This window comes from Marmota flaviventris, chromosome 1 (assembly GCF_047511675.1).
Source record: "Marmota flaviventris isolate mMarFla1 chromosome 1, mMarFla1.hap1, whole genome shotgun sequence".
Taxonomy (NCBI): domain Eukaryota; kingdom Metazoa; phylum Chordata; class Mammalia; order Rodentia; family Sciuridae; genus Marmota; species Marmota flaviventris.
In genome coordinates, this window is record NC_092498.1 from 160,253,628 (window position 1) to 160,276,158 (window position 22,531).

The following is a 22,531-nucleotide window of genomic DNA, read 5'->3' on the forward strand; positions in this document are numbered from 1 at the left end:
CTAGCTGGTTTTCTTTTCTGCTAAATTTTATAGTCCTAATAGTGTTTCAGGGATTGAACTCAGGGGCACTCGACCACTGAGCCCCATCCCCAGCCCTGTTTTGTATTTTATTCACAGACAGGGTCTCCCTGAGTTGATCAGGGTCTTGCTAAGTTGCTGAGGCTGGCTTTGAACTCGCAATCCTCCTGCCTCAGCCTCCGATGCTGCTGGGATTATGGGTAGAATCTTCAAGTCTTCAAAAATGGCATTGGGTCCTTTGGAGTGTTAGATTTCCCGTGACCACGTGGAACACGCCTTTCTTGTGCCAGATTGTCATCTGAGTTTATTTGAAACTCCTTCATAACATTCCTTTCTGTATTTTGAATGTTGTTGTTTCTGTTTTCTCGCCATATGCATTGAATGCTGTTCCTTAATTCATTCAACAAGTTTCAGCACTATCCTAATCTCAAGTAAATTGTAAAATACAATGTATTTAATCATGTCTTCCCCATTAAAAAATCTGAATATACCATTTTTGTGACCTTTATATTTTGGGGAAAAGATGCTCAAAAGATCCTTTTTCACTGTGTCATGGAATAACAGGCATAAGGGATTTTGATTGCAAACCAGTTAAATGACACTGTTATAGGAAAAAAAAACTCCTTTATTTCCCTCATACTATCAATTGACCTCATTCACAGAACTGAATTCTTAATTTAAGCTTTCATTTTGCCAGGTCCTGGCATGATGAAGTCATGTAAAAGTTGTATTTTTAAAAGCATTTCTTATTGCCGGGCACAGTAGCAGATGCCTGTAATCCCAGTGGCTCGGGAGGCTGAGGCAGGAGGATCACGAGTTCAAAGCCAGCCTCAGCAACTTATCAAGGCCCTGAGCAACTCAGTGAGACCCTGTCTCTAAATAAAATATGAAAAAGGACTGGGATGTGGCTCAGTGGTAAAGTGAGACACAGTGAGACCCCTGGGTTCAATCCCTCATGCAATAAAAAAATTTAAAAAAAAAGCCTTTCTTATACTTGCACAACTCTGACCAGTTTTTAAAAATCACTTGGAGATATCTGGAATTAAGCCCATACTGTTGTAGATATTTCTGTTGTTTCTAAATTTAAAAATGGCTCATGTTCCCTGTAGTTACTTTTGCCATAGATACCACTTACCAGAGTGCTGGGCGATTGCATTAAAAAAAAAAAAAATAGCAGTTCTGCCCATGAACTACTGGACCCCTAGGTTTGTAGAGGTGGCTTTTGTAAAGCAACCTTTGCTTACACACTGGCAAGTGAAAATGAGCGGGAGGGTGATATTTCGCCCAGTCCTATCTGTCAGTATCAGCCCCTGGACCCCGGCTGTGACAACTAGCAGTGTCTTCAGACATGGCCGGGTGGCCCCCGGAGGAGAACGTCAACCCTGACTGAGAACCACTGTTAAAAGCTGTTGTTCTATTTTTGTTTTTATACACCAATGAATCAGTTTCTGGATTATTTTTTTGTTGACTTTGGAGAGAAGAAAGATTATCTGCAGCCAGTGCCATGTCACAGGCCTGTAATCCCAGCCTCTCAGGAGGCTGAGACAAGAGAATCGTGAGGTCAAAGGCAGCCTCAGCAAAAGCCAGAAGTTGAGCAACTCGGTGAGACTCTGTCTCTAAATAAAATATAAAATAGGGCTGGGGAGGTGGCTCAGTGGTTGAGCACTCGAGTCCCATCCCTGGCACCCCCCCAAAAGAAATGTTATTGGCAATTCCCCATTTCTTCTTTGTGTGGTGTCTGCATCTGCTCGGGAATGCAAGGAGTAACTTGGCCAGTTGTGATGACTTCCCATCAGCCTCTGTCACCAGCTAGCAGTGCAGCCCGGGCCAGCCTTGGGCATTACTCTGAGCTAATAGAGCATCATCTGAAATACAGGTCGTGCACCCTGCCCAGCACTGTAGTAAGTTTGGCGTGTCAGCTATTCGGTACTGTGACAAAACCCACTGAGAAAATCAACTTAGAAGAAGAAAGGTTTCCGAGGTTTGGGTTTATGGTCGGCCAGCTCCATTGCTACAGGCCTGTGGTGAGGCAGAACATGATGGCAGAGAGGGTGTGGTAGAAAGAGTTACTCACCCCATGATGGTTGGAAAGCAGAGAGAAGAGGAGAGGATGGGACTGGGGACAAGACCGAGTCCCTGAGGATGTACCCACAAGGACCGAATCCTGTCAACGAGGTCCCATCTCCTACAGTTTCCCCCACATCTCAGTGGTTCTTTCAGATGACGAATCCCTCAGATGAGGTCAGGGCCCCATGATCCACTGGAAGCCCCACCTCTGAACACTGCTGGATCAGAACCAGGCCTCCAGCACCTGAGCCTTTAGAGGACATTCCAGCTCCACCACGAGGGGAGGGACGGCCTGACGGGGGATACTGTTCATTGTTCTGTCGGGTTGGATGGGACTTGAGGGATGGGCCACTCAGGGGGTCCGCAGGAAGGGGCCTCCAGGGGAGGGGTAACAGGAGGTGTGTTCCTGTTGGTCTGCACTGACATGCTTTTTCAGTAGACAATGAAAGCAGAAAAATCAGCCCAGGGTAGTAGGTTTACTGGGAAGTGGCGTTATTCTAGGGTGTAAGACTCTTCTTTCTCAATGGTATTCTTCTTCCACTTTTTTATTTTGTGTGTTTATGAAAAGAGAGTTGACTGACATTTGCCCTTTCAAAAAACTTTTTTGTGTGTTTTTCATTTGCAAAATAAGGAATTGTTGCCAGACTCAGTGACACAGGCCTGTAATCCTAGCAGCTTAGGAGGCTGAGGCAGGAGGATCTGAGTTTAAAGCCAGCCTCAGCAACTTAGCAAGGCCCTAAGCAACTCAGTGAGACCCTGTCTCTAAATAAACTATATAAAAGGGCTGGGGATGGGGCTCAGTGGTTAAGTGCCCCTGAGTTCAATCCGCAGAATCAAAAAACAAAACAAAAAAATAAAATAAAACAAGGAATTGGCAACTAGTGAGCAGTTGCTCAGTTTTGTTTATTTTACAAAAATTTACTGTTTCATGAATCCTAAAATCCAGGAACTGCTGTTGTAGGGAAGAGTCCCATGGGAGGTTGAGGCTAACACAGGGCAGGAAAGCAGACCTGCTAAGAAAAGTACAAGTGGAATTCTGGGACACAAACCTGGGAAGAGCAACAGGAATGCCCCTCTTCCTCTCCCCCACCCTCTGGTACTAGGGATTGACCCCAGGGGTGCTTTACAATTGAGCCACATCCCAAGCTCTTTATGGCCTCACTAAGTTGCTGAGGCTGGCTTTAAACTCGTGATCCTCCTGCCTCAGCCTCCCAAGCTGCTGGGATGGCAGTCCTATGCCACCACACCCAGTGCCTCTTCCTGTTTTCGTTGCTTCTGTGGTCTCTTAACTCAGGAGCAGCAGGGTTCTGGTTCAAGGCCAGGTTTAGGTGTGTCACTCTTCTTTGTGTCACCCAGACATAATACAATATTTTTCGTGCTCAGATCTTCTTACAAAATCCTTCTGCCCTATTTAAGTTATGGGCAGAACCCAGAGACATATCGAATTCAAAAGCACGAGGAACACTGAGTGAGCTGGGTGCATTCGGTGTGCTTGGGGCCTCCCACCATATCCATAACTTTTTATTTTTTATTTTTTTGATATGTCAGAAGTAGTCTCAGAAACTTTATGGCAGCTTTTAAAAATTCATTTTGAGTGTGTTTACTTGCATGAAGATTTCCATCTGCACTGACTCAGAAGCCTGAGTGGAGCCTGATTGAGCAAGGAAACAGCAACAGGAAATAGCCACAATCAGACAGGAGAGGAAGCAGAAGCATCCCAGCATTTGATCTCCACAGCAAGGAGCATGATTCGGAGCGTGCACCGGGTCAGGGTGACTCTCATTTACAGCTCCTTCCTCTCCCCCGCCATAAATGTGAGCTCCCTTAGCATCTTGTCCCCTGATACAATGTTTCATTCTGTTGCCTTGTAGTCCCTGGATCATTCCTGCATCTTAAATGTACTTGACCTATAAAAGTTATTGCTAATGAGACCCATCCTGCACAGGACAGGACATGTGCATTAGGGTGTGGGGCGGAAAGGGGGTGTGAAACAGATTCCTTGAACTGTGCCTTTAAGTAAATCCAATTGGCTCATGAAGACTGACTCATTGAAACCTGAAATCTCTTAACCAAACAAGGGATCAGTTCGTTCCTTTTCCCCGTAGCTATGTGGGGCAGTGATTCATTAGAAATTGACATAGTCAAGAACACAGCTTTGCCGGGCGCAATGGTAATCCCAGTGGCTCGGGAGGCTGAGGCAGGAGGATCTCGAGTTCAAAGCCAGCCTCAGAAACTTAGCGAGGCCCTAAGCAACTCAGTGAGACCCTGTCTCTAAATCAAATATTTAAAAAGGGCTGGGGATGGGGCTCCGTGGTTGAGCACCCCTGGGTTCAATCCTCGGTACCAAGAAAAAAAGAACACAGCTTTTTCTCCTTGGTCATTCACATATTCACTTGGACAGGTATGGATACTGTTTCAGCAAGAGGATTTTTGAAAATATCTACTATCTCCATGGGAGATGCCTGGGGCCCCTCATCCTATGTCCTTTACTCTTTGGAAAAGTGACCCTTCCGTTGTTAATGGCTTCTTTGGGTGTGACTTGCAGATTTCAGACACTTTAAATAACGCAGTGCTGCAGGACTCCAAAGTGCCATTGCCTTGCTCTTGGTAACCGTGACCCGGGCTCACGCGTCTCCTCAATTTAAGAGGTTGGATGTGGTGCCAGGGCCGTCGCTGGCTGCAATTAAGCAGCCGTTCTAGTTAATTGAAATCGCCAAACACTAGATGCTCTTCCGGAGCCATCTGGAAAATTTCCCTCCAATTTTGCAAAAGTCCATCGTGATCAAAAAAGTCATTGTCACACCCATCAGTGTGTGAAAACTGCTCAAGAGGCCCAAGGCTCGGCCTGAAGAAGTGGCGTCTTTGCTTTTGGTGGAGAAGGATGAGGCATTTGGAGCCTTGGAACTCGGTGTCGTTTTACAAGTTGCTTTTAGAAGGAAACATGTGAAAGCCTCTTTATCTGTAGTGTTATTTGGGCTCTCAAAGAATCCTTGAGGACATATTTACAGGGAGTGTGAGCTTGCAGGGCTTGGGATTTTTTTTTCCCCTTTTTTTTTTTGGGTGGGGGGAGGCACGGTGGTTACTGAGATTTCTTTTTTGAGTGGCATTTGGTTCTGAGAAGCGAGCTTGTTGCTGTGATGGGAAGTCAGGACACAAGGTGGCACAGTGGAACCTTTTTCTCGGTGCTGAGAAAAGCATCTGTGAGTGCAGCCGATCCTGGCAGCTCACCAATAAATCAAGGAACAGACTGAGGATCATCAGCCGTTAAATAGTCACTGTGGCGATAATGGTGATAAAAAGAAAGGCCAGGCTGCCCCTTCCCCGGGCCTCATCAGCTCCTCCCTGCACCCCCCCGAAACATAAACTCACTTCCGGGGCTGTGCACATTCACCCATTGGCTTGAAAGACTTTTTATGGAACTGAGGGCCAGATGCTGTTCTGGGGTGGGGACAGAAGGAGCAGGCAGACCACACCTGCGTAGCCAGGTCGTAAACAAGTCAACAGCAAGGATACACGGGTGGGCAGAAAGGGTCATTTTGGAGCACGCGACAGTCCATGCAACAAAGACACTGGATGGTGTGGATCAGGTCTGACTGTCCTGGGTCCCTTCAGACCTGCTGATGGCCTGGATGGGTTCTCAGGAGTGATGTTTGGGGAGCGAGTTCCTGAATGGCGAGAAGCAGCCATGCATGCGTGTTCTCAGGCTTCGTGGTCCAGGCAGGGCCAGTGGCCGGCAATAATGCCCAGAGGGTTAAAAGAGGTAGCATAGAAATGATGCATGGCAGCTTGCTGGAGCGTATGGACCAGGGGATGGTGGAAGGTAGCCGGTTGGAGGAGCAAGGCAGGGTCCAGTCAAGGAGCGCTTGGTGGGACCTAGAAAGGAGCCTGATTTCATGGATGCCATCTGGGGAAGCCATACGGGCGGGCAGTCAAGGGACCTCGTAATCTGATCCATGGTCCAGAAAGACTTCTCTGGCCTCTGTGTGCATAAGGGATTAAAGGACATAAAGAGTAAGGCAGAGGAAATTGGGGGTGTTCAGGGAGGGGGAAGGCGAGGTTCCCCCGATGGGACAGGGCGGAGTGGAGGGAAGGGAGGGATGGGAATAGGGAAGACAGTGGAATGAATGGGACAGAACTTTCCCATGTTCATACGTGAACACACGACCAGGGAAACTCCACATCATGTCCAACCACAAGAACGGGAAGTTAGACTCCATGTGTGTGAGATATGTCAAAGTGCACTCTACTATCATGTGTATCTAAAAAGAAAAACACATTTAAAAAAATAAAGCATAAAAGGCCTGGTGCTATGGTCTCATGGTCATTTAGGCAAAAAAAAAAAGCATCAGAAAAGATGGAGGGACATGGGGGGGGGGTGCGGTTCATAATAGTTTTTGAGACAGACATGGTGGGAAAAGCCAGGAAGTGGCAAGAAGGGACTTGGGTTTCAGGGCTTGGTGTCCTGGAAGTTAAAATTCAGGATATTCTTCTAGATCCCTTTTCTGGTCCTGTGCCTAAACTTACATGGCTAAAAATAAGAAGTCAGGATAAGAATCAACCTCAAGGTCAGCAACACTGAGGAAGAGGTCCTCCTGGTATTTCTCCAACGTAGGAGCTTCTCCGTACCAATACTCAGTACCAGTCACAGTGAGAGCTCTCCCTTTGGGGCTGGTGACCTTAAAATAAGGGCCCCCACGGCATCCTGGTTTTGGAAACAGAATCCTTATCAGTGTTTTCCTTTTAGGGAACTGTTGTGAGCTATTGTTTTGTCATTCCTGTTTGTACATCCTAGTTAGTGTGGCTAAAAGTCAAATTTTCAAATGCGGTGGAATCTAGTGCTGTGGAGTTCCAGATTCCCACGTCTCCTCCCTTCCCAGGGACGACGTCCTGAAGGACTGTTGGTAAGAGGTCGGTGAGACCAACCCTTAAGCATTCACACAATAAATGATTCACATTTGAAATTCAGGTTTCAAAATATCAAGCTGTCAGTCCGACAGTGGAGGGATCTTTATTTTTACATTTGTTCTTTTTAGTTACACATGGCAGTAGAGTGTATTTTGACATCCTATACCTACGTGGGGCATGACGTCCCATTCTTGTGGTTGGACATGATGTGGAGTTTCCCTGGTCGTGTGTTCATAGGTGAACATGGGAAAGTTCTGTCCCATTCACTCCACTGTCTTTCCTGTTCCCATCCCCCCTCCCTTCCCTTCATTCCTCAGAGGTACAAGTGTTTTTTGACTGCCCTGTTGGCAGGACCCTGTTCTTAAACAAAGCATTCCAACCTACATTGCTCCAGAGAGCCTTCCTAGACTTATAAGAGACATCTAAATTCCACCTGAAGGAGTAGATGTTGGTGAGGAATATTTCCTGGAGAAGAAAGATCTGCCATTGTAACCACATGTGTGAGGCACTGGGTTCGATCCTTGGCACCACACATACATATATGACAAATGAGTGGTGTTTTGAAGTTCTTTTGTTTGTTCTGTCCTCTGAAGAGAAGAGGCCATACTCATTCTACTGACTACCACCATCTTTTTTCCTACCTCCAACCCCCAACCATTAAAAAAATAAATAAAAATCATGTAGCCAGACGTCATAGCCCACGCCTGACATTCCTGCGGTTCAGGAGGCTGAGGCAGGAGGGTCACGAGTTCAAAGCCAGCCTCAGCAACTTAGTGTGAGGCTTTAAGCAACTCAGTAAGACCCTGTCTCTAAATAAAACACAAAACAGGGCTGGGGATGGGGCTCAGTGGTTAACAGCCTCTGGGTTCAATCTCCAGTATCAAAAACAAAAAAAAAAAAAAAAAAAAGAAAGAAAGAAAAAAATCATGTTTGAGTCAGGAAACAGCTGGATAAAGCTACTTCTCACTTTAAAACTCTTTCATAAGGCTTGGTATTCCTTGTGTAGCTTTGAAGACTTGCTTCCTTACCCCAAATCAGAGACTGAATTTAAATGCATTTTTAGCATGTAGAGCCCACAGTGATTGATGATTTCAGTACTGTGACTTGCAGTAAAATATCAGAGAAACTGACTGACTATGCATAGATTCCCATTCCTTCTGTCGAAAAGAACTGGCTTCTTGGGCTGGGGTGGTGGCTCAGTGGTAGAACACTTGCCGTGCACGTGTGAGGCCCTGGGTTCAATCCTCAGCACCACATGGAAATAAATAAACAAAATAAAATCATTGTGTCTATCTACAACCAAAAAAAAGGAAGAATTGTCTTTCAAAATCCATGCCACCATTATGGATTTCAGATACCTTGACCCACGGACCTTTTGGTTGATCCCTCTCTTCCATGAGGGTTCTCTATATGTATTCTCCATATGCCTTTTGTAGTTTTCTCTCTGTGTATTTTGTATATATGAACAACTGTGTTTTCATACTTCTTAGTGGGCTGTTATCCAAAACAGCGTCAGCACCTTTGAATGAGGACATACTGTTTAGTATTTAAGAGCATAAGGGTGAGATGAGACCGCTTCTCCTCAGTGCCGTCTTATGCAACCATCAGTTTTCTCATCTGGCAACAGGGCAGATATTGGGACTTGCCTCAGAGAGCAGTTCTGAAGAATGGATGTGTATTAAGGATGAGCTCTGGGGCTGGGCTGTGGCTCAGTGGTAGAGCGCTGGCCTAGCATGTGTGAGGCCCTGGGTTTGATCCTCAGCACCACATAAAAATAAATAAATAAAATAAAGGTACTGTGTCCATCTACAACTTTAAAAAAAAAAAAATAAAAAACCCCAGAAAATCAAAGAAATAAGAACAGGGTCTTTCTGGGTCCTTCCGCAGACCAGGTGTTGATGACGCCTGGGCTGTCCTCACCTGTGTCAGTTCAAGGCTCATGACTCAGGGGAAAGGCTCTGTAAACCATTAGCAGCCACCTTCCTTGCGAGCTACTTATTTCTCCCGGGGACATATTTATTAGGCTGTATGCACGGTGTAATTGAAGCGGACTTCTCCATAGACACAAAACCTATACGACTGTATTCTCTAATCTTCACAAAATGCCAAGTGACGTGGTATTGGGAGCTCCGGAGTCCAGACCTCCGGAGCCCGATCATGCCTCTAAATGGTGATGGCGATGATATTTCACCACGGCCATTATTAGGTCCCCAAAGGAAAGAATGTCTTCGTGTTTTTGGAGCCAGTGGATCTGATAGCCCTGTTCTTGGCCTCTGGTATCATATTTGCATTGAAAAATTACACTGCAGAGTTGATGATAGCATTTGGCTAGAGGAAGGAGAAAAAAAATCTAACATGTCCAAATTGGGATTGTTTTTCATTTTGTTTTATGGATTCAATTTTGTGATATATGGTGTTTGTAAAGTCCTGCAGTGAAAATGTTCCCGGGCTTAAGCTTAGCTGTGAGATTACCCTGAGGCCCTTCGTTAGCTTGAGAAGACCTTAAAAATCATATTATTATTCAATCCGCTGTTCATCATGGCCCTTGGTGCCTCCTCCTCCCTCTCTCAGTGATAAAATGCTGACTGTCCTTACCCCTCCCCCTTTTGCCCACCTTCCCACATTGGATTAGATTTCTTTTTTTTTTTTCTTTTTTTCAGTACTAGGATCAAACCCGGGGTGATCTACCACTGTGCCACATCCCCAGCCCTTTGATGTCTTTCCTCTGTTCTCCTAAGGGGAGCACTAGTGAATCCTTCTCTCCGGGCACGGGTTGCTCACCAACTCCTGCTTTGCTTCTTTCTCCATTGAAATGATCCTAAACTCCTCCAGCACAGGACCATGTTCTATTTATCTGGATTTCTCCAGTAATGCTTTGCAAGGCCTCTGGAAGATCTTGTGTGAATAAATAACCACCTGCCCGGATCCTTTTCATAATTCATATCTCAGCTAAAATACTGTTTCTTCAAGAAAGACTTGCTTATAAATGTTGGTGAGGACGTGGGGGAAAAGGCACACTCATCCATTGCTGGTGGGATTGCACATTGGTGCAGCCACTCTGGAAAAACAGCCCGGAGATTCCTTAGAAAACTTGGAATGGAACCACACCATTTAACCCAGTTATCCCACTCCTCAGTATATACCAAAGGATTTAAAATCAGCATACTATGGCGACATGGTCACATCAATATTTTTAGCAGCTCAACTCACAATAGCTAAGCTATGGAACCAACCCAGATGCCCTTCAACAGATGAATGGATAAAGAAAATGTGGCATCTATACATAAGGGAATATTACTCAGCCTTAAAGAAGAATGAAATGATGGCATTTGCAGGTAAATGGATGGAGCTGGTTTTTTAGGATTGAATTATTTCACAATAGCCTCCAGTTCCATCCCTTTACCGGCATATTCCATTGCGTAGGGAAGGCAGTCATTAAATTGAGTGAAAGCTAGGAACATCTCCAGTGTGTTAATCCAGCCCTGCACTCAGGCCAGGAAGTAGTACCATTGTCCAAGTGCACAAAATATTGGCTGCACTCGTTGGTAATGCTCAGCTGTTTACTATTACAGCTGCGTTATGTATAAAATCTAGAAAAGCTGGAAAATACTAAAAACCAGAAGATGAATCACTCCCTCACCCTACTGTTTAGAAACAATGTTTTCATTACATTTCCTTTAGTCTTTAGTATGATATATGTGAATAATATATGTGAGTATAGATGCATATCTACTTTTTAACAATGCATTTATTTTTTCATTTCTATTTTACACTGTTTTCCTTGTCATAGAACATTACTGCTTTCCCCAATCACTAAATAGTCTTCCTTGGACTCATTTTTAAAGAATTCAGAATTTTTCATCTTATTCATATAAGTCTGTTGGCTTCGTCCTCTCTTCTCAGAAGTTCAGATTGTTTCCCGTTTTTATTTTCTTTCAACAATGCTGTGTTCACTGGTTGCATTGGTGATCCCTGTCATCCCAGCAGCTCGGGAGGCTGAGGCAGGAGGATTGAAAGTTCAAAGCCAGTCCCCACAAGTTAGTGAGGCCCTAAGCAACTCAGGGAGACCTTGTCTCTAAATAAAAAACAAAAAGTGCTGGGGATGTCGTTCAGTAGTTAAGTGCCCCTAGGTTCAATCCGTGATGCCAATAATAATAATAATAATAATAATAATCTGTATTGATCATATTTTTTTATATGAATCTTTATCAAACTCTTTGACTTTTGCCTTAGTACAAACTCTAATGTTGAGTTTACTGAGTCAAAGTCCACTGTAGTTTTAGGCTCCTCGTTTTTTCTAGGTTTCCCTCCCGCCGTCACTATATATCCAGTTCGCGCTCTGTGCACACAGTGCTCCCGGATTTAGCTCCGGGACTTTTCTAATCCATTTTGCTTTACAAAACTCTATAAAGAATCCCGTGTGTTCAGTGGCATGTGGATTAGTGACGCAGCGTTGTTGGACTGCTTAGGAGGCAACCAAAATATTTTCATTTTAAAGTACACCAAGCTAGGTACCAGATGCAAAGGAGAATGAAAACCACAATGAAAAAGTTCAAATTGATGACACGGTACATTTTTTTTTTTTTATTGTGTGTCAATCTGCTCTGTATGTCACAGAGACTTCAGGATTCCCCCATTCAAAGCCTTTGGCACAGTTTTTCTTGATTCTTTCTTAATGGTTGGCAGTCTCACTTTCTTGAATCCTCAGGGACGCGTTAGGTCCACAGAAGTCCAGTCTTGGTCCCAGCAACTCAGGTTTTGGTCACCTCCAGGCTGAAATGGCAGCTTTAGTTTGGCTTCCTTAATAGCTATTCCGGGCTCTCCTGCGTCTCCCCTCGTCCCAGTGAGTCATAAATCTCTACCCAAACAGGGCTTGAAAAACTTGTGTTCCTTGGGGAAAAGAAGCGACTCTTGAAACATGCAGAGATCTGCGATGGCTTGAGAGATTTAAATCTGCAATAAAGTGTCCTGCAACGTGTTGCATAGATCTTACTTAAAAAGTCAGTATAGACGTTTGTTTATTATGGTACCTGTAGGTACCTGTGAGTTACAGGTATCATAAATGCTTTCCTGGTTGTAGAAGATATTCAAATAGGTCATAAAGCCACCCATAATCCCACGAGCCAAATAAAGTATATAGCCTTTGAGTCTTTGTTAGCAAATGCCTAGGATTCTGTTATACATTTTTCATATGAATTATTTGTGCCCTACCATTATATAATTTTACCTAGAATACCATTGTGCCACTTAGTGATAGGAGAACATGTTCAGGAGCACAGTTTATGGTCTTGATGTTTAAAGAGAGAGATGCTTCCTCCTCGTGTTCATCGGTCAGGTTCCCGTCACTAGCAGAGAAGCTGCCATTTGTTCTCCCTGGAGGGACACCTCATTCATAGGGAACTTTGGAAACTGAGGTCCCCAGCTTCTGTCACTTCCATCGATCACACCCGGACTCACGCTTTGAACGTGCACACTTCCCTGTAAACGTTTTCTGGGATCCCTTAGAAGTCACATTTGCTGTCATCTGGGTGCTAAGAGCAGATGGTGTCAGCCAGGGACCTTTCTCCCTTTCTTCCACCTCTTCTGAAACGCCCCTTCCTTCCCCAGGGTGGACCAGAGGGGCCCGTTAAGACCGGTGCCTTCTCTGCCCTCAGGTTTCCCATGTGATAATGTGTGGTGATGGACAGGCCACAATCGCCCCTCTGCCGCTGGGTGTACAGAGTACATTTGTCTCAGAAAAACCCTGGACGTGCCCCAGAGGGTCAGCTAATGCTGCCACCCATGACCCATCCAGAACGGGGTGCCTGCAGCTAATTCCACCCAGAGCTCCAGCCGTGATTCCTACGTCCTGGACCATCTTGGCCAGCAGTGACCCTCTGAGTCTTTTCCGTTGGGGCCTCCCAGCTGTTTTCAATCCTTCTGAATTGTTCTGGCTAAAATAAATTATAAATTGTAATAGGAGGTTTGTTCCAGCATTCATATTTATTAGATTTTAAGATTTAATGACCATATGGGCCTAAAACAAATGTTTGATTTTTTTTTTTTTTAAAGAGCAGTCAAGGGGAGTCTCTTGATTTTAACTATTTAAATATTCATTTGTGGCTATAACCCATTTTTGGGCCCTGCAAAAAAAGGTGGGTGGCTTTTGAAAAACAAAGGTTTGGGGCAAATGGCTGACCAAGAGGAACTTTGAAGCCTTCTTCAATTAAAAAAAAGATTTTCGTATTTGTTGTCAAATGTAGCTTGGGCCAGTTGATCTGAGACCTTTTGGTCTTCCTAGAAGAAACAGACTTTAATTGTCTTTCTTTCTTTCTTTCTTTTATTAAATATGTTTTTGGTTGTTGATTGACTTTTAAAAATTTATGTACATGCAGCGGTGAGAATCGAACCCAGTACCTCACCCATATTAGGCAAGCGCAGTATCACTGAGCCACAATCCCAGCCCCTTTCTTACTTACTTATTTTTTTTAATTAAAGTTTTATAGTCATACCTGGTAGTTGGGTTCATCGCAACAAACTCACATGCATGAAATTTGATGTCAATTCATGATCCCACTTTTCCATTTCCTTTTCCCTCTACTCTCCCACACCCCCATATCTGGTTGATTTTTGTGTAGTTAACAGTGGAAGGGTCGTTAATTGATTAATGTTTATTTTCTAATTAATATTTTATTGCCTTAGTGAGAAGTGAATGCAATATTCTTGAAAAGGAATTCTAAATAAGGCTAAAGTAGCCTTAAACTAGTGTCTCTGATCCCTACCCCTCCTCCCTTCAGGTGAAACATCCCTGTCATGTTTGGTGGGGCATTCACCACCAAACAGCCAGGCATTCTGCTGCTTGCTGTTTTAACACCTCATTATGTTTTGGAGGCCTTAAGTGTTTTGTCGTTTTGGTGTTTTTATTGTCGTTGTTGTTGTTGTTTTGGTACCAGAGATTGCACCCAGGGGCGCCTAACCATGGAGCCCCAGCCCCAGCCCTATTTGGTATTTTCTTTAGAGACAGGGTCTCACTCAGTTGCTTAGGGCCTCACTAAGTTGCTGAGGCTGGCTTTGATCCTCCTGCCTTAGCCTCCCGAGCCGCTGGGATGACAGGTGTATACCACAGGCAACCTTCAGTGTTCTTATCTGTCAACTGAGCTCATTTCTTTGAACCAGTGCAGAGTGTTCAAAGAACACATGGGTGGGCCACCCCACAGTTTATGTAATCCTTCCAGTGGTTTCCAGGTTTTCTGTTTGCCAACAATGCTGCAGTGAATGTCCACCTGAATGCATCTTGGATGGGATGTGCATCTCTGTGATGAGAAGGAAAAGTGCCCTTTAGTTTGGGTCTGAACATCGTAAGAGACTGGCCAGTGGATTAAAACCATCTTGCCCTGACTCCACCTACCTAGGTGGAGATTCCTAATGCATATTTTTACATGAGGTCATTAGGATCCCAGGCAGAGTCAGGTTCTGTAAAAGCTACCTGTAATGAAACCTGACTTATTTTACTTAACTTAAGAATGCTTCAGTTAGGGGGCTATCTGAATTGAACCATGCAATATAATATAATTTTGAGTGCATCCAGTGATTCATATTATTTTTATGGAAATCATATGAATATACCTGAATATGCCTAATGATTATTTTCAGATTAATAAAGAAATATCAGAATTTTTCAACTCGTTGTCTATAGGTGAAATATTTCTCCTAAGTCTTTTTTATACGTTGATATCTTTAGCAGATGAGTTCTCCCTAGTTAGAGCAAGATAATCATACCCATTTCCTTTTTGAATGACGTCACTTGGCCAAGGAAGGTGAGAGATTTAGATGTTGGAGGTGTGTTAGGTAGAAGGCTTTTAAACAGCCAGGCACGGTGGCACACACCTGTCATCCCAGTGGCTTGGGAGGCTGAGGCAGGAGGATCATGAGTTCAAAGCCAGCCTCAGCACTTAGCAAGGTCCCAGGTAATTTAGCGAGACCCTGTCTCAAAATAAAATATAAAAGGGATGGGGATATGGCTCAGTGGTTAAGCACCCTGGGTTCAATCCCTGGTACTACAAAAAGATGATGAAGAAGAAGAAGGCTTTTTAAGCATTTTCCCTTATTTATCTTCACTGTCTTGGGAAGTGAGATTTATTATTTCCATCTCACCTCTGGAGAAACTGAGGCATTGAGGGGACTAGGGTGACATGCTGAGGGATGCCCGAGTTTACCTTAATTGAAAAAAGAATCATTCTTTCTAGAGTTCCTTAAATATGGTCCTCAGACTTCTTGCATCAGATTGCCTAGGAAGAGCTGTTAATTAATACTGCAGATTCCTGGGCCCCTGAGGTTGGAGCCTGGGGTTCTGCATTTTTAACAAGGAACCTAATGTTCCTGATGCACTCCAAAGTCCCAGAGCCAGACTGTGCTGACCTCATTCTGGCAATGTGAGGAGCCTCCGTGGAGACTGTCCCCAAAGTATCTCAGCAGGAGTGATTCTTGTCACGCTTCACTTGCAGTGGGCACACCCGTGTTGCTCCTCTGGGTGACTTCCTCCTCCCTCGCCCACTTCCGTTGCCTGGAATTACTTGTGCTGAACTTCTCCTGGCTCGTGGCTTGACAAGTCACTTCCCAAAGAGTTGACATCATCCCGGTACTGCACAGGAATCGCTCTCAGAAACAAGTTGAAGTTTCTTTTGCAGAATCCACAGATCCCAAGTGTATCTCTGTCACTTGGTATATAAATGGAATCTGCCTTTCGCATTCTAACCCCTGCCGGGACAGGAAAAATAAATAAATAAATAAATAAAGGTGGCAGCTTGTGAAAATGATCACTTTTGAAACCCCAAGATGTGCCTTATTTTTCCTTCTCACCTCTCTTTCTCACACTCCACTGGTGACACATTCCCTTTAAGCCTGCCCCCTAGTTGCTACTGAGTTTTCTAGAAGTGCAGAGATCACTGGTTGGTTCCCCCCCCCCCCACTTCAGCTTGTGCCCTCCCACTAAGCAGAGGGTTTGGGGACAGCTAACCACTCTTTCTCCAATAGCGTCTCTTTTTGTCCTCAGCTGTGTGTAATTTTTCTCTCTCATGTCCAGTGACATGCTTTGCCCTCGGGGGGCTGGACTGAGCCCCAGTCTTTCTAACAAGCCAAGGAGGAGGTTGGCTGGATGACTGACTGACAGGCATCCAGACAGGAGCTGATGATCATCGGGAGGGATCCTAGACCCACTTGGACTTGGGCTCCTATTTTTTCCCTTCTTCTGGCAAAAAGAGCATCCGTCTTTGTTGTGGTGTTGAGCTCATCCAAATCAAGAAGGCGGCTTCTCTTCTAAAAGAGAGGAAAAAAGAAAAAAGACAGAAATGGAAAAAAAAAATTTTAATTTTAACCATGCTCTCCTTTGAAACCAAATATATACCCCTTCCTCTATTCTGATTGGTCTGCTTCCGTTGACAAGTGGATCGCGGGGGAAAGGAAAAGATCCTGGACTTAATTGTAAGTTAAGTCTCTCTTAATCCAGAAGAGCATTTGAGATTCTGTCCGAGTGTTCAATTTCCCAGGCCGCTGAGGTCTGTGAATTTCTTTTCCAAGCCTCCAGGCTGCTGCAGTACAACTCAGCATAGCTAATGCAGATAGATCTGCCTGTCGCCTCCCTCCTCCCTCGGCTTTGATTCGATATGAACAGCCTGGTAACTCCGATGCTGGGGAGAAATCTGACATAACTCTGCAGATGGCTAGGTTGCCATGAAACACCTGGGGATTGTTCTTTAAGAAAAAGGTAACATTTATATGCTAATGATCTCTTCCCCCCTCCCCTCCTTTTTTTTTTTTTTTTCTTCCAGGGCTGCCCGTTCCCAAGAAGAGCCCAAAGTCGGTAAGGACTTGTCAGCTACTTGGTGCTTGTTTAGGGGGTGGGGGTTGGCGCGGGGGGTTGGGGTGGGAGGGTGTGCTCCATCTGGCTTCCCTTGGCTAAATGCATTTCGGAGACGGGAGCCGGTGGCTTGCTTTGATTAAGTTCTGGGGATCTGTTTGGTATAGATGGGGGTTTGGGCTTATCTTGTAAACTGTGGGGGATTCGTGGGCAAAGCTGCAGGAGCTGAGATAAAGGATTGCATGTGAGTACCTTCACTGTGCAGAGGGATCACAACTCTCCTTCCAGCAGATGAGTTTCAGAGCAGGGTTTTAACTTGCTACATACAAATGCTATTGTTTCCTTTTGGAAAAAGACTCCACCTGCTCCCTGGGTAGCATTGCTCTCAACTGGTGTTTCCAGCCGGTTCACATGGCTACTCATTCTCTTCCAAAGCTTTTTTTTTTGGTGCATGGATTGATGACTTATTTACAAATTCTAAAGCCCGTAGGTTTAAGGAAGGCTTCCTTTGCCCGTGAGCATGTCCATGCTCGGGTGGAGCAGGTTTCGTGGCCCCAGCCCTGAGAATAAGACATTTCCTAGCTGTGGAAATGCCCTTTGTTGTTTGGCTGGCTTTAGCAGCATTATGCTGCAGGTATAGGATTCTTAAAAAAAAAAAATCAATGTTTTGCTGTCCTTTCTAATCTGGTTTCCCTGAAGATGCATTACCTACTTGACATGTTAGCTAATGGCTTGGAGGTTATGGTGTTTGGGCTTGGTGGTCTGCTGCTTTTGCTCCGGGGGGCACTAACAACAAATTAAAATGCTACTTAAAAATTCAAAATCTGGAACTCCGTGTAATTGATCGGCATGGAAGAGGCTTCCCAGTTCATTAGCACTGGGATCCAGAAGGGTGACTTAAAAGATTTTGGGGGGACGGGCAGATTTACAGCTTTGCGCATTCCCCCCCCCCCCCCCGGGGGGGAAAGAAGGACCTTTAAAACTTTGCATGCTTCCAGGGCTGGGCTCAGTTCTTCCCACCTGTCTCTAAGAGTGGTGGCGCCAAGCAGAAGTTTATTAAGACGGGAGAGGGAGCTTCCTGCATCCCCGAGCCCCACTCCTAAGTTCTCCAGAGAGAAAAACCTGCAGTCATTGATGTGATTCCCTTGGCATAGTGCCATGGTGATGGGGAAGGGCGACTTCAGGGCTGCTGGCCCTGTCAGTCTGTGTCAGGCAGGGATGGGCTGGTCCGTGTCCACACTGGAGCTCCAGAGACGCTAACGCGTGTGCATGTGCGCATGTGTGTCCCCCTGTCCCTTGCCCATCGTCAAAAACCCATTTGGCCTTCAGAAAAATAGAAGTGAGTCTGGAAGACTGTCTCCCGAGCTCAGGTTGGTGCAAGCCGTCTTTTTCTCCCCCCCTACCTGCAGCCATGCTGGGCTGAGACATGGGTTTATTTTAAACACCCTGCTTAGCCCAGACAAGAAGCCTACTGGGGACACATAGCAGTGTGACACTGGTGGCATGACCAGAGGCAGCCAGGTGTCCCTCTCTGTTTGGCATCCTACTTACATTTACTGGGCACAAGGATTTTTGAAATCCGGGTGCATCTCATCTTCCCCATAGTGTTTCAGAATTACCTGGGGAACCCCCAAAGGGTCTCAAATAGGTACAGAGCCTGCATTCACCAACTCAGTGGGCGCCCCCACCCCGGAGCCAGTTTATTTTGCAAGAGCCATGTCATTAGCAAGCAGCCAGCCAATTACTCGGGCTGCCTTCCTAGGGAAAGAGCTCTCTTAACGGCTTTGGCCACAGTCTGCTGGCTCTTAATTACCACGGGCCCACAGAGTGGTGGCTGCCGGGTTCCGAAAGAACAAACCCCCCAACTTGAGGCTTGTCCTTCCCCGATTCCGGTGCCAGCCCAGGGATGACGGTCTGGGCGGCATTGCTGGTCCACTCTGGCAGCTGCTGCAGGAATTCGGGGGCTGTCAGCCAAGGTGTGCTCTTGGCAGTGGGGCTCACATCTGTGATCGGTGGGAGCTCTGCACAGGTGGGCTGGAAGCCCTTTCCCTCTCCCAGTCGGCATCTCAGTGATGTCCTGCCACAGAGACAGAGGGGGATGGGATTTTTCTGGTGGGGGATCCACAAGGAAGCTGGATGCCCTGGGACCTGAAAGTCACTCGGGTTGGGACCGATTGGGCCAGTTCTGCAGGCTGCATGATCACAAGCCTGGGTTGTGACTCGCTTGGACTTGCCAGCAGCTCTGCGCACGTGGTTCTGGAATCCAGGACGGGGGCTTGGGGTTGTATTTTTCTTAGAGGTTGCTGGCTTGATCGGTTTCCTCGTGTGACGGACAGCTTCTGCGTGCTTTCACACCCCATTTCTTTTCTTTTTTTAATGTTTGCAATAATTAGTTAGTCTTTATTAGAGCAGAATGTCATATTCTCCCTCCTGGGTATCCCTGTAAGCATTTTTTTTTCAATTTTTTTTTTAAGTTGTAGATGGACACAATACCTTTATTTTATTTATTTATTTGTATGTGATGCTGAGAATTGAACCCAGGACCTCGCACCTGCTAGATAGGGGCCCTACCACTGAGCCCCATCCCCAGCCTCCTCATAAGTTTATTCTTAATAAGCTGCTTCACCCACTAGATTGAGTGTGGATGTTGAGTTTGTGGTTTATAGCTTCACTGGGGACAGTGACTATGTCTTAATAACATTGTATTCATTTGATATCTGAACTTCCATAGTATCAGGGATTTCTCTGCCAAACAACAGAAACAAAAAATAAGAGATATTTGCCGTTGGGTTTTAGATCTCTCTAGAAAACAGATTCTCTGGCCCAACTTAGTCATCCTGACTGCAAACTTACTTAACTGGGACTGTCAGTCTGAATCACACATAATGACGTTCTGTCTGAGAATTTAAAATGACCAGTGTCACACCAGACCCTGTGTTTTAAGTCACATCACTTGGATTTTCCTCCTACTTCCTTTTTCAACTTTTTCTTTCTCTGTTTCTTCATCTGCCCAACCACCCCTTCATCCGTCCATCTATCCATATGTACAGTCATCCTTAAATACATTCATCTTTGATTTACTTACCCACCCATCTGTTCATCCATTTATTCCACATACTAGTATTAAGAACCTATCAAAACCCAGGCATGGTGATGCACTCCTGTAATCCCAGTAGCTCAGGAGGCTGAGGCAGGAGGATCGAGAGTTCAAAGCCAGCCTCAGCCACTTAGCGAGGCCCTAAGCAACTCAGCAATTAAATATAAAAAAAGGACTCAGGTTTGGTGTGAGGCACTAGAAATGCAATAATAATAATAAATACGATGCTCGATGGTTGTGGCATTGCTCTTTTTAAAGCTCATAGGCAAATAGGGTCTTGATTACTCCATTCATTGAAAAGGGCTTCATTGTCAGAGTTCCCCAGAATGTTGTATGCATTCACTCCATCAGCAAGTGTTTACCGAGTGTCTTCTACTACCACACCCAGTACATGTTTTCAGTGGGAATTGAAATAGGAAATACTGCTTTCATGGAACTGGTGAGAGTAACCACATGAACAGATCTTTACAGATATTTACCATGAAAATTAAAGTCTACTGAGAATATATTTTGAGAAGTCAATATGGCAGAAGTCTAACAGACAAGTACACCTTATGAAAATTATTCCACTCTTCAGTCACAACAACCAAGTAGTCACACAAAGTCAGGAGAAGATGAAATTCAGTGCTGTGATGGAGCTATGTTATACTTTGGAGTTCCCTGGCAGCCTGAGTGATATAGGAAACCAGATTATTTACTTAGCTATTATTGGATAAAAGAAAGTGTATAAAGGAGACAAGTCTTCCTACTTATACAAAAGCTCCTTACACCTAGCTTTCATGGAGGGACCCTGGATGGCGGGCAAGGAGATGTCTTCAACTTCTCTCTAGCAAACCTTGCAAGATGAAAGTAATAACAGCAGGCCTCTGTTCATGGCACTCCATCTCTTTTTCCTTCAAAGGGATGCTAAAGGAAAACCAGTCCTTGAGACACAAAGACAGTAGAGAACGTGCACATTGAGCGATTCCCACCTGAATCATTCAGTTTTATGAATCCTGCCTTTTTCACTCTCTCCAAGTTGCCATTCAACCTTCTCTCCACTCCCCCTCCCCCAAGGCCACGTGTCTCACCAGCATGGCCACGGATCCCATCACCGGATCCCATCACCATTCCCCAGGGAAGCAGAGAGAGACTGGTAAATGGGGGATGGCAGAGTAAGTTTACCCAGGTCATTCCCCCCCCCCCCCGCCCCCCGCCCTCTCCCCTCCCACACAGTTTAGCTCAGATTCAGGTTCTCAGGGGAGAGCCCTTTGGCGCCCCCTAGAACAAAGACAGTGCATTTTTTTTCTTTTTCTGGTACCAGGGATTGAACCCAGGGGCACTGGGCCACTGAGCCCTACCCCCAGCCCTGTTTTATATTTTATTTAGAGACAGAGTCTCACCAAGTTGCTTAGGGCCTCGCTTTTGCTGAGGCTGGCCTTGAACTTTCGATTCTCCTGCCTCAGCCTCCCGAGCTGCGGGATCACAGGCGTGTGCCACTGCGCTTGGCATAGTTTTGGATTCCATTAAAACGTGGCATTGGGAAGCAAAGTTCGTTTTCATATCCAGTTGGGACTTCCGCTCTTCTTCCTGCACTGACTCCTTTCATTTGCCTTTTGGGAGAAAGTCATTTAGTTTCAACCCATCAATGATGACAGAGACCAAAAAGCAAACAAACAAACAAAAAAACCCAAAAACAAACCAACAGGACACAGAGCCGTCCTTTGCTGGGTTTTGGATCTGAGTCTCTGGTTTTCATTCAACCTCCAATGACATTGACCTCATCAGCACTTGGAATATTTCCTGTTGTCCATGTAAATTGCTCCAGTGGCCTTGGGTCTTGGCAGATAAGTGAACTGTAAATAATTTTCCTTTAAAATGGATCAATTTGTCATTTTTTAAGCCACATGAATTCTTTTCATCATTTAAGCGCCTAAGTGCTGTCTGTATTCATCTGCTCTTCCGAGCAAATATTTTCAGTTCACTTTGTAAGTACCTCCATTTCGAAATCGTTCTGCGAAATAACCAATCAGTTGATTTCCCCCTCCCATTTCCATTTCTACAAACCGTTGCATTTTCCCGATTGTCCTGGCCCGACAGGAAGCAGTGTGAGGGTCGTTCACTTCCGGGAGGATGGTACGGTTCTGTCTTAGTAGGTCTTATGATACAAGATCAGGGCCACTGCGTGGCTAAGGACTTTTATGGAGGTTTTAAAATCGAGCCCCTTTCCTTCTTCCTAATTTGCTGTGATTTGAGACTCAAATCAAATTCTTGCTTCAAAAATATTAGCATGGCTGGGTGCAGTGACGCATGCCTGCAATTTTTCCGTCCCCAGCCACATGGGAGGCTGAGGCAGGAGGATCCCAGATTTGAGGCCAGCCTCAGCAACTTAGCAAGACCCTCAAAAGGGCTGAGGATGTAGCTCAGTGGTCAAGCATCCCTGGGTTCAATCCCCATAACAACAACAAAAAAATAGTGGCAGTACTTGGTATTGCTGTCTCTCAAATTCCAAGCATTTGCTGAAGCTGGAGACGTGGAGGGCAGGAACTCTGTTTGTAATACACCCCCTTCTTCTGTCCCCCAGGGGACTGCAGGGACAGCCTCCTCATTGGCCTGCCTGTTCCACTGCT

General features: G+C 45.3%; 1 protein-coding gene across 13 annotated transcripts in view; it reads left to right on the forward strand.

The window, feature by feature from the left end:
- Magi1 (membrane associated guanylate kinase, WW and PDZ domain containing 1) overlaps positions 1 to 22,531 on the forward strand; it is a 613,943-nt gene that overhangs the window by 552,537 nt on the left and 38,875 nt on the right. For all 13 annotated transcript variants that reach the window (XM_071618445.1, XM_071618450.1, XM_071618457.1 and 10 more), the window contains exon 13: positions 16,797 to 16,828. In XM_071618445.1, coding sequence (XP_071474546.1) covers positions 16,797 to 16,828 — 32 coding nt within the window. The remainder of the gene's footprint in view (positions 1 to 16,796; positions 16,829 to 22,531) is intronic.